At 45.4% G+C, this 12,297-nt stretch overlaps 1 protein-coding gene across 1 annotated transcript in view; it reads left to right on the top strand.

Moving 5' to 3' along the window:
- scrib (scribble planar cell polarity protein) overlaps window positions 1-12,297 on the top strand; it is a gene marked incomplete at its 3' end in the record, with an annotated part of 101,927 nt that overhangs the window by 16,000 nt on the left and 73,630 nt on the right. The window contains exons 6-9 of the mRNA XM_048617339.1: window positions 2,744-2,818; window positions 3,352-3,496; window positions 5,258-5,376; window positions 12,015-12,214. Of these exons, the coding sequence (XP_048473296.1) occupies window positions 2,744-2,818; window positions 3,352-3,496; window positions 5,258-5,376; window positions 12,015-12,214 (539 nt within the window). The remainder of the gene's footprint in view (window positions 1-2,743; window positions 2,819-3,351; window positions 3,497-5,257; window positions 5,377-12,014; window positions 12,215-12,297) is intronic.

Genomic DNA, 12,297 nt, shown 5'->3' with positions numbered 1-12,297 from the left:
ACTATTCCTGTAGACAATGACGACATAAAGATCAAAGCCAAAGGCTCCGCAATCTCCTCCCTAGCTTCCCAGAGAATCCTAGGATAAATCCCATCGGGCCCAGGGGACTTATCTATTTTCACACCTTCCAGAATTGCTAACACCACCTCCTTATGAACCTCAATCCCGTCTCGTCTAATAGCCTGTATCTCAGTATTCTCCTCGACTACATTGTCTTTTTCCTGTGTGAATACTGACGAAAAATATGCATTTAGCGCCTATCCTATCTCTTTGGACTCCACGCACAACTTCCCACTACTGTCCTTGACTGGCCCTAATCTTACTCTAGTCATTCTTTTATTCCTGACATACCTATAGAAAGCTTTAGGGTTTTCCTTGATCCTACCTGCTAAAGACTTCTCATGTCCCCTCCTGGCTCTTATTAGCTCTCTCTTTAGGTCCTTCCTGTCTAACTTGTAACTCTCAAGCGCCCTAACTGAGCCTTCACGCCTCATCTCTACATAAGCCTCCTTCTTCCTCTTGACAAGAGATTCAACTTCTTTAGTAAACCACGGTTCCCTCGCTTGACCACTTCCTCCCTGCCTGACAGGTACATACTTCTCAAGGACACACAGTAGCTGTTCCTTGAACAAGCTCCACATTTCAATTGTGCCCAGCCCCTGCAGTTTCCTTCTCCATCCTATGCATCCTAAATCTTGCCTAATCGCCTCATAATTGCCTTTTCCCCCAGCTATAACTTTTGCCCTGCGGTATATACCTATCCGTTTCCATTGCTAAAGTAAACGTAACCGAATTGTGGTCACTATCACCAAAGTGCTCACCTACCTCCAAATCTAACACCTGGCCTGGTTCATTACCCAGTACCAAATCCAATGTCGCCTCGCCTCGTGTTGGCCTATCTACATACTGTGTCAGGAAATCCTCCTGCACACATTGGACAAAAACTGACCCATCTAAAGTACTCCAACTATAGTGTTTCCAGTCAATATTTGGAGTCAATATTTGGAAAGTTAAAGTCCCCCATAACAACTACCCTGTTACTTTCGCTCCTATCCAGAATCATCTTTGCAATCTTTTCCTCTACATCTCTGGAACTTTTCGGAGGCCTATAGAAAACTCCCAACAGGGTGACCTCTCCTTTCCGGTTCCTAACCTCAGCCCATACTACCTCAGTCGACGAGTCCTCATCAAACGTCCTTTCTGCCACCGTAATACTGTCCTTGACTAACAATGCCACACCTCCCCCTCTTTTACCACCTTCCCTGATCTTACTGAAACGTCTAAACCCCGGAACCTGCAACAACCATTCCTGTCCCTGCTCTATCCATGTCTCCGAAATGGCCACAACGTCGAAGTCCCAGGTACCAACCCATGCTGCAAGTTCACCCACCTTATTCCGCATGCTCCTGGCATTGAAGTAGACACACTTCAAACCACCTTCCTGCCTGCCGGTACACTCCTGCGACCTTGAAACCTTATTCATGACCTCACTACTCTCAACCTCCTGTACACTGGAGCAACAATTCAGGTTCCCACCCCGCTGTTGAATTAGTTTAAACCCTCCCGAAGAGCATTAGCAAATTTCCCCCCCAGGATATTGGTACCCCTCTGGTTGAGGTGTAGACCATCCCGTTTGTAGAGGTCCTCTTGCAGGGTTTTTGAATATATCCAGTCAGGTCCTGAATTCTAATCATTTGGCCTTTAAAAGATTCCTGCATGTCAGATGTGGATTTACCCTCAAATAGCTGCTCCCTATCTAAATTCTCCAGTTCCTGCCTAATATTGTGGTACTTAGCTCTCCCCAAATGTAATACTGTCACCCAAGGACTACTTTTGTTCATATCTGTAAGTAACTTAAAACTTAGAGAATTATGGTCACTGTTCCTGAAATGCACCTCCATTGAAACTTTAATTTCCTGGCCAGGCTCATTCCCTAATACCAGGTATAGTATGGCCCCATCCTGAGTTGGACTAAAAAAACCACCCTCGACCCACCAAGCAATCTCTAGCAACACCACCACCTCCCCACACCAACACCGCTCCCCACCCGCATCCCCAGTTCAAGCCCCTGATGCTAAGGAGTCCCAGTCAAAACAACAACCCTATTGTTGTGAGAGAGATAGTAGGATCTGCAGATGCTGGAGAATCCGAGACAACAAGGGCTGGATGAACACAGCAGGCCAAGCAGCATCATAGGATCAGAAAGGCTGACGTTTCGGGCCTGGACCCTTCATCTTTTTGTTGTAACATTTTTCTGCAGTCTGACCACTTACCTGTTCCTGTCTGATCCACTGGCTGTTGCGAGGCCTGTAGCACAATTCCATCAAAGCGATTGTATCCTGAGCTGTACCAATATGGCCTCACTGGATGAGTTCACCCCCTCACAAACATGTCCTCCCTCAGTACAGCTACGATATTCTCCCTTATCAGTAATGCAAACTCTCCCACCTCTTTTACATTCATTTCTATTGTTTCTGAAACATCTAAAACATGTACTGATAAGCTGCCAGTTTTATCTCCCTCTCAACCAAGTCTCCAATAGCTACAACACCATAGTTACAGGTATTAATCAAAACTCTAACACCTGGGTATGGCCAGGGCAGGGTCACGGCGAGGGGCTGGGTGCGGTCAGGGTTGTGGGTCTGGTCTTTGTTCCCCTGTTCCTTTGATCTAAAGCTTGGTTCACTGTGGTCTTCATGCCTCGCTGTGTGACACTGACTCATTTCGGTTCCTTGTTTTGCAGCCGGACACACTTGGAGCTCTGCCAAATTTACGTGAACTCTGGTTAGACAGGAACCAACTTACTGCACTGCCACCGGTAAGAGCAGAGAGCTCCCAAGTAGAAAGAGTTTGAGGTTTCAGTCACAATGAGCTGTCAGTTTACAGGACTACAGGTGGAGAGCCGTGCTGGGAGTTTGGTTGGGGATTGAGACAGAACAACGGGGAGAGAGAACAGGGCAGTGGGATTAGTTTGGGGATCGATACAGAGCTATGTGGAGAGTGCAGGGCAGTGGGATTAGTTTGGGGATTGATACAGGACTATGGGGAGAGTGTGGGACAGTGGGATTAGTTTGGGATTGATACAGGGCTATGGAGAGAGAGTAGGGCAGTGGGATTAGTTTGGGGATTGGAGGGCTATGGGGAGAGAGCGGGGCAGTGAGATTAACTTGCGGATCGATACAGGGTTACGGAGAGAGAACGGAGCAGTGGGATTAGTTTGAGGATCGATACAGGATTATGGTGAGAGCGCGGGGCAGTGGGATTAGTTTGGGGATTGGTACAGGGTTTTGGGGAGAGACAGGGATTTGTTTAGACTGTGGAATATAATTCCTGCACTGTTCCTTATTCCAGGAACTGGGAAACCTGAGACGTCTGGTGTGTCTGGATGTTTCAGAAAACAAACTTGAGACGCTCCCCAATGAGATCAGTGGACTCGTGGCATTGACTGACCTCCTTCTCTCCCAGAACCCATTGGAATCCATACCAGATGGCATTGGTGCGTAGAGTGACAAGAGAAGTGTACCCAAATCCCTGGGGCTGGGAGGGTGTTCCTGATACAGAGACACGGACTGCAGCGAGCCTTGGTTCAGCTGACTGGGGTGAGAAAATGGGGTTGATCAGTAAGTTTGAGGATGATATAGAAATTGGTAGGCAGTAAATTGTGAAGAGCATAACCTTAGATTACAGGAGGGCATAGATGGGTTGATCGGTGACAAATGGAATTCAATAGGGATAAGAATGTGAGATGTACTTGGGCAGGACAAACAAGGCCAGGGAATACATGATGAATAGTAGGACCCTACGAAGCACTGAGGATCAGGAGGACCACTCCTTAGGGTATCGGGGCAGGTGGATAAAGCGGTTATGAAGGCATATGGGAGATTTGTCTTTATTAGCTGAGGCAGAGAGTTCAAGAGTATAAAATGCTGGTGAGGCAACAGCCAGTGTGTGCCGTTCTCAGTCCATGTTCTAGGAGGGATGTGATTGTGTTGGAGAGGGTGCAAAGGACATTTACCAGGATGTTGTCTGGGCTGGAGAGTTTGTTATGTAGAGAGATTGGACAGATTGGGTTTGTTTTCCTTTGAGTAGAGGAGAGTGAGAGGGAGCATGATGGAGATTTAGAAAATTGAGGGGCATAGATGGAGGCAATAGGAGCTTTTCCTGATGGAGAGATCAACGACCAAGGGCATAGATTTAATGGAAGAGGCAGGAGGTTGAGAGGGGATTTGAGGAAAAGCTTTTTCACCCAAAAGGTGGTGGGAATCTGGAGCTCACTGCTTTTAGGGGTCACAGAGTCAGAGACCCACATAACATTTAATCATCTTTAGACGTATACTTGTATTACCAAGGTACACGAGGCTGTGCACCAAGTGCTGGAAAATGGGATTAAAATAGTTCAGTATAGTAGGAATTGCCGATGCTGGAGTCTGAGATAACAAGGTGTAGAGCTGGATGAACACAGTAGGCCAAGCAGCATCAGAGGAGCAGGAAAGCTAATGCTTCGGGTCAAACGTCAGCCTTCCTGCTCCTCCGATGCTGCCTGGCGTGCTGTGTTCATCCAGCTGTACACCTTGTTACCTTAGAATAGTTAGGTGGCTGTTTTGACCAGCACGGACTCCATTGTGGTTGGTTGGGTGGTAGAGTCTCATAGAATGAAACAGCGTGGAAACGGACTCTTCATGCTGACCACATGCTGACCAGCTATCCTAAACTGATCTAATCCCATTTGGCTCATATCCCTCTAAACCTTTCCTATTCATCTACCCATCCAGATGCCTTTTAAATCTTGTAATTGTCTCCACCTCCTCCACTTCCTCTGGCAGCTCAATCCAAACATGCACCACCTTCTGCATGAAAAGGTATCCCTCAGGTCCCTTTTAAATTTTTCCCCCCTCACCTTAACCCTAAGCCCTCTAGTTTTGGACTCTCCTACACTGGGGAAAAGACCTTGTCTATTTACCCTATCCATACCTGTCATAATTTTATAAACCTCTATAAGGTCACCCCTCAGCCTCCGACACTTCAGGGAAAATAGCCCCAGCCTATTCAGCCTCTTCCTCTTGCTCAAACCCTCCAAACCTGGCAGCCTCTTTGTAAATCTTTTCTGAACTCTTTCAAGTTTAACAACATCCTTCCAATCACGCTGCTGGCTGCCTATTCCTGTTCCTTGGGTATAGTTTCCCTGGATTGGACACAGGGCCGAGCTCTAGAATCAGGCCTGCCCTCAAGTTCTCAGATGATCTTCTTGTGATTCCAGGCCAGTTGAAGCAGTTGTCAATTCTGAAGGTGGATCAGAACCGGTTAACAGAGCTAACTGAGGCGGTGGGTGAGTGTTTCCACCTGACGGAGCTCATTCTCACTGAGAACCTGCTGACGGTAAGTGGACAACGCACTGGACTTCATGCTTACGCTGTTTATTTAACACACTGTGTAGGTTCTGTCCCATCTGATCAGGATTTTAAACACATGTCTGAATTGCAATCACATTGGGTGCCACAGCCCAAGCTGCTTTCAATCTATGAAAAGGAAGAGAGAAGCCAGAGAGAATAAGGCTGGGGAAATAATAATGAGGAACCAGGAAATGGCAGAGGAGCTGAATAAAAACTTTTCATCAGAGTGGGAGACACTAATATAATCCCAAAATTACTCAGTAATCAAGAGGAGGTGAGGAAATAAAAACAGTAATTATCACTCATGAAAATGTGTCCGGGAACCACATGGGGTGAAAGGACCAGCCATTCTCTGGACCTGACAGGATGGATCCTGGGATTTGAAGGGAAGCAGCTACAGAGACAGTGGATGCACTGGTTGTAACTTTCCCAGAATCCTTACATTCTGTAAAAGTCCCAAAGAATTGGAAAGCTGCCAGCATAACCACTTTATTTCGAAAGGGAAGGAGAGACAAATCAGGCACAGGTAGTTCTCCTATAACATGATAGTTGCGTTCTTGTGTGACCTCATGCTGTAAAAAATTGCCATGAGAAATCGCGATAGAAAATCACTACAACTGTACAGCACAAAGTTTGCGTTATCCAAACATCATCCACCATTCATCTGTCGTGTTACAGCCAATACACGGTAACGAAACAAGCGTTACATAGAACAAAAAAAACATAGAACATAGAACAGTGCAGCACAGTACAGGCCCGTCGGCTCACAATGTTGTGCCGACCTATTATCCTACTAAGATCAATCTACCCTGCGTACCCTACATTTTACTATCCTCCATGTGCCTATCCAAGAGTCGCTTAAAAGTCTCAAGTATCTGACTCCACTACCACTGCCGGCAGCGCATTCCACACGCCCACCACTCTCTGTGTAAAGAACCTACCTCTGACATCTCCCCTATACCTTCCTCCAATGACCTTAAAATTATGTCCCCTCGTAATAGTCATTTCCGCTCTGGGAAAAAGTCTGTGGCTATCCACTCTATCTATGCCTCTCATTATCTTGTACACCTCTATCAAGTCACCTCTCATCCTTCTTCGCTCCAATGAGAAAAGCCCTAGCTCCTCAACCTTTCCTCATAAGACCTGCCTTCCAGTCCAGGCACCATCCTGGTAAATCTCCTCTGCACCCTCTCCAAAGCTTCCACATCTTTCCTGTAATGAGGTGACCAGAACTGAACACAATATTCCAAGTGTGGTCTAACCAGAGTTTTATAGAGCTCTAGCATAACCTCGTGGCTCTTAAACTCAATTCCCCTGCCAATGAAAGCCAACACACCATACGCCTTCTTTATAACCCTATCAACTTGCGTAGCAATTTTGAGGGATCAATGGATGTGGACCCCAAGATCCCTCTGTTCCTCCACGCTGCCAACAGTCCTGCCGTTAACTCTGTATTCTGCATTCAAATTCAACCTTTCAAAATGAATCACTTCACACTTTTACCTGTAACTATAAGGCCAGCTAGCATAATGTCTGTTATTGGGAGAATGTTAAGAGTCTATGAGAAAGGATGTAATAGCAAGCATTTAGAAATCCATTGTATTATCAAGCAGAGTCAGCACAGCTTCATGAAGGGGATATCATGCCTGGTAAATTTACCAAATTTTTTTGAGGTGGTAAAAAGCAGAATAGATAAAATGGGAAGTAGTGGATGCAATAGATTTGGATTTTTAGGAAGTCTTTGATAAGGTATTAAACATAGAAACATAGAAGACAGGAGCAGGAGGAGGCCATTCAGCCCTTTGAGTCTGCTCCGCCATTCTTCATGATCATGGCTGATCATCCAACTCAATAGCCTAATCCTGCTTTCTCCCCATAACCTTTGATCTCACTCACCCCAAGTGCTATATCTGGTCACCTCTTGAATACATTCAGTGTTTTGACATTGATTACTTCCTGTGTTAATGAATTCCACAGGCTCACCACTCTTTGGGTGAAGAAATGTCTCCTCCTCTCCGTCCTAAGTGGTCTACCCCGAATCCTCAGACTGTGACCCCTGGTTCTGGACACACCCACCATCGGGAACATCCTCCCTGCATCTACCCTGTCCAGTCCTGTTAGAGTTTTATACATCTCTGAGATCCCCCTTCATTCGCCTGAACTCCAGCAAAAACAATCCCAACCTAGTCATCTCACGTTATACGTCAGACCCACCATCCCTAGATTCAGCCTGGTAAACCTTCATTGCACTCCCTCATGAGCAAGAGCATCCTTCCTCAGAAAAGGAGACCAAAACTGCACACAATACTCCAGGTGTGGTCTCACCAAGGCCCTGTATAACTGCAACAACACATCCCTGCTCCTGTACTCAAAACCTCTCGCGATGAAGGCCAACATACCATTTACCTTCTTTACCACCTGCTGTACCTGCATGCTTACCTTCAGCAACTGGTGCACAAGGACCCACTGCGCACTCCCCTCTCCCAGTTTACAGCCATTTACGTAGTAATCTGCTGCCTTGTTTTTGCTTCCAAAGTGAATAATCTCATATTTATCCACATTATACTGCATCTGCAATTGATTTGCCCTCTCACCTAACCTGTCAAGATCATGCTGAAGGATCTCTGCATCTTCCTCAGTTCACCCTCCCACCCAACTTGGTATCAAGTTGTAGCAAACTTGGAGATGTTACATTTTGTTCCCTCATCCAAATCATTAATATATATCATGAATAGCTGGGGTCCCAGCACCGATCCCTGTGTCATCCCAGTAGTTACTGCCTGCCAATTTGGAAAGGACCCATTAATTCCTACTCTTTGTTTCCTCTCTGCCAAACAGTTTCCTATCCATCTCAATACACTTCCCCCATTCCATGCGCTTTAATCTTGTACATTGCTCTCTTTTATGTGAGACTTTGTCAAAAGCTTTCTGAAGGTCCAAATATACTACATCGACTGGCTTCTCTTGTCAACTACTAGTTAGATCTTCATAGAATTCCAACAGATTTGTCAAGCATGGTTTCCCCTTCATAAATCCACGCTGACTCTGTCTGATCCTGTCACTGTTTTCTAAATGCTGTGATATAAAATCCTTGACAATGGATTTGAGAATTTTCCCCATTATCGATGTTAGGCTCACTGGTCTATAATTCCCTGTTTTCTCTCTACCTCCTTTTTTGAATATTGGAGTGACATGAGCCACCCTCCAATCTGCAGGGTCTGTTCCAGAGGCTAAAGAATCCTGGAAGATAACCACCAATGCATCCACTATTTCTAAAGTTACTTCCTTAAGTACTCTGGAATGTAGATTATCAGACCCTGTGGATTTATTGGCCTTCAATCCCATCAATTATCCCAACACCATTTCTCTATTAATATTAATCTCCCTCAATTCTTCTCTCTCACTAAATCTTGCATCCTCCAACAATTCTGATAGCTGATTTGTGCCCTCTTTTGTGAGGACAGAACCCAAGTATGTATTCAGTTGCTCAGCCATTTCTATGTGCTGTACTATACATTCCCCTGTTTCTGTCTGTAGGCTTGTAAATGTAAAGCCTTACATTTGTCTTTACCAATCTCTTTCTCTTCATGTACCTATAGAAACTCTTAGCGTCAGTCCTGATGTTCCCTGCAAGCTTAATTTCATGCTCTGTTTTTCCCTTGTTAATCAATCCCTTGGTCCTTCTTTGCTGAATTCTAAACCGCTCCCAGTTCTCAGATTTATTATTTTTCTTGGCCAGTCTGTGTGCTTCTTCCTTGAATTTGATACTATCTCTTATTTCCTTTGTAAGCCATGGATGGACCCTCTTACCCATTTTGTTTTTGCGACAGACAGGAATAAACAGTTGTTGCAGTTCCCCTATGCGTTGCTTGAATGTTTGCCTTTGCCTTCCACTGTTATCCCTTTAAGTAATTCTCCCCGATCTATCAAGGCCAACTCATGCCTCATATCTTCATTGTTTCCTTTATTAATGTTCAGCACCCTATTCTCTGAATCAACTACCTCACTCTCCATCTTGATAAAAATTCTATCAAGTTATGGTTGCTCTTTCCCAAGGGGTCTCGGACAGCGAGATTGACGATGATTCCCTTCTCATTACACAGTACCCAATCTCAGATGGCCTGCTCTAAAGTTGTTTCCTCCACATATTGGTCAAGAAAACCATCCCATATACATCCAGGAATTCCTCCTCTATGGCATTGTGGCCAAATTGATTTGCCCAAACTATGTGCAGATTAAAATCACCCATGATCACCGATATTCCCTTATCACATGCATCTCTAATTTCCTGTTTAATGCCATTCTTGACATCACCACTGCAATTGGAAGGGTCTGTATATGACACCTACTCATGTTTTTTGCTCCTTGGCATTTCTCAACTCTCCCAATCAGACTTAACATTGTCAGAGCTGATATCCTTTCTCACTCCTCGGATACTGAAGCAGTCCATGTTCACATGCAACAAGATCTGGACAATATGCAGGCTTGGGCTGACAAGTGGCAAGTAACATTCGTGCCACACAAATGCCAAGCTATGACCATCACAATAAGAGACAATCTAACCACCACCCCTTGACATTCAATGGTGTTACCATCACTGAATCCCCCACTATCAACATCCTGGGGGTTACCATTGACCAGAAGATCAACTGGACTCACCACATAAACACAGTAGCTACAAGAGCAGGCCAGAAACTGGGGAATACTGCAGCGAGTAACTCACCTCCTGACTCCTCAAAGCCTGTCCACCATCTACAAGGCACAAGTCAGGAGTGTGATGGAATACTCCCCACTTGCCTGGATGAGAGCTTCCCCAACAACACTCAAGAAGCTTGACACCATCCAGGACAAAGCAGCTGCTTGATTGGCACTACATCCACAAGCATCCACTCCTTCCACCACCGACGCTCAGTAGCTGCAGTGTGTACTATCTACAAGATGCTCTGCAGAAATTCACCAAAGATCCTCAGACAGCACATTCCAAACCCAGAACCACTTCCATCTTGAAGGACAAGGGCAGCAAACATATGGGAACACCACCAACTCCAAATTCCCCTCCAAGTCACTCACCATCCTGTTCGCCGTTCCTTCACTGTTGTTGGGTCAAAATCCTGGAATTCCCTCCCTAATGGCATTGTGGGCCAACCCACAGCAGGTGGACAGCAACGGTTCAAGAAGGCAGCTCACCACCACATTCTCAAGGGGCAACTAGGGACGGGCAAGAAATGCTGGGCCCAGCCAATGATGCCCACATCCCACAAATGAATAGGAAAAAAAAAAGAAAATGATTGTGTTAATTTCCTCTTTAACCAGCAATTGTTTCCTTTTTACATGTCCTTCCTGATTACTGAATACCCTGGGACATTCCGCTCCTGTTCCGTGGTCACCCTGCAGCCATGTCTCCGTAATCCCAATTATATCGCACACGTTTACATCTATCTGTGCAATTAATTCATTTGTTTCTTTGCAAATGCTCCATGCATTAAGGCACAAAGCCTTTAAACTAGTCTTTTTCATATCATTTGTCTTGCTCTTATTTTTCTCAATAGCCCTATTTGAACTTTTTCCTTGGTTTCTCTGCCTATCACTATCTCTAATCCCTTTCTACCTTTCTGTTTTTGTCCTTGCTCCCCCCTTTCTAACTCCTTACATGGGTTCCCATCCCCCAGGCGCATTAGTAAAAACCCTCCCCAACCTCGGACAATACAAAGATTGGTAGAGTTGCAGATAGTAAGGACGATTGTCAGAGGATACAACAGGATGTTGAACATTTGGAGGCTTGGGCAGAAAAATGGTAAATGGAGTTTAATCTGGACAAATGTGAGGTGACGTGATGTACAGGTGGGAATTATACAGTGAATGGCAGAACCCTTAGGAGTATTGATATGCAGAGGGATCTGGGTGTGTAGGTCCACAGATCACTGAAGGTGGCAGCGCAGGTAGTAAAAAAAGGCCTATGGCATGCTTATCTTCATTGGAAGGGGCACTGAGTATAAGAATAAACCAGTTATGCTGCAGATTTATAGAACTTCAGTTAGGCCACATTTGGAATATTGTGTACAGTTCTGGTCACCACACTACCGGAAGGGTGTGGATGCTTTGGAGAGGGTACAGAAAAGGTTTACGAGGATGTTGCCTGGTCTGAGGGATTTTAGCAATGAAGAAAGGTTGGCTAGACTGGGTTTGTTTTCACTGGAACGCTGGAGGTTGAGGGGGGGAACCTGATAGAAGTTTATAAGATTGTGAATGGCATGGATAGAGTGGAAAGTATAAGGCTTTTCCCCAGGGTGGAGGGGTCAATTACTAAGGGACACAGGTTCAAAGTGCAGGAGGGGAAGTCTAAAGAGATGTGCGAAGCAGGTTTTTCACATAAAAGGTGGTGAGTGAACGGAAAGTGTTGCAAGTGGAGGTGGTGGAAGCAGACACAGTAGCAGCATTCAAGAAGCACCTGGACAAACACATGAATAGGAAGGGAATAGAGGGATACGGATCCTGCAAGTGAAGATAGTTTTAGCATTGAAGGGCAAAATGTGTGGCGAAGGCTTTGAGGGCCAAAGGACCTATTCCAGGGCTGTCTTGTTCTTGTTCTTTGTTCTTTGCTGAAATTTTCTTTGTTGGTTTCAGACACTCCCGAGATCTATTGGGAAACTGAAGAAACTAACAAATCTGAATGTGGATCGGAATAGACTCGTGGCTTTACCAGCTGAATTGGGAGGTTGTGTGAGTTTAAATGTGCTGAGTCTCCGTGACAACCGGCTGACACATCTCCCACCTGAACTTGCAAACGCTTCAGAGATTCACGTGCTGGATGTGGCTGGTAACAGGTAGGAAGTGGAGTTATAGTAAACAGGACTGAGTTGGGAGTTGCACGCTGGCCCGTAAACTGGAGGCAGCGCGGAGTTGCACG

The sequence above is a fragment of the Rhincodon typus genome, chromosome 2 (assembly GCF_021869965.1).
Source record: "Rhincodon typus isolate 14 chromosome 2, sRhiTyp1.1, whole genome shotgun sequence".
NCBI classification, from domain to species: domain Eukaryota; kingdom Metazoa; phylum Chordata; class Chondrichthyes; order Orectolobiformes; family Rhincodontidae; genus Rhincodon; species Rhincodon typus.
The sequence above is the reverse complement of the archived record's forward strand: the minus strand, read 5'-3'. Positions and strand labels throughout refer to the sequence as shown.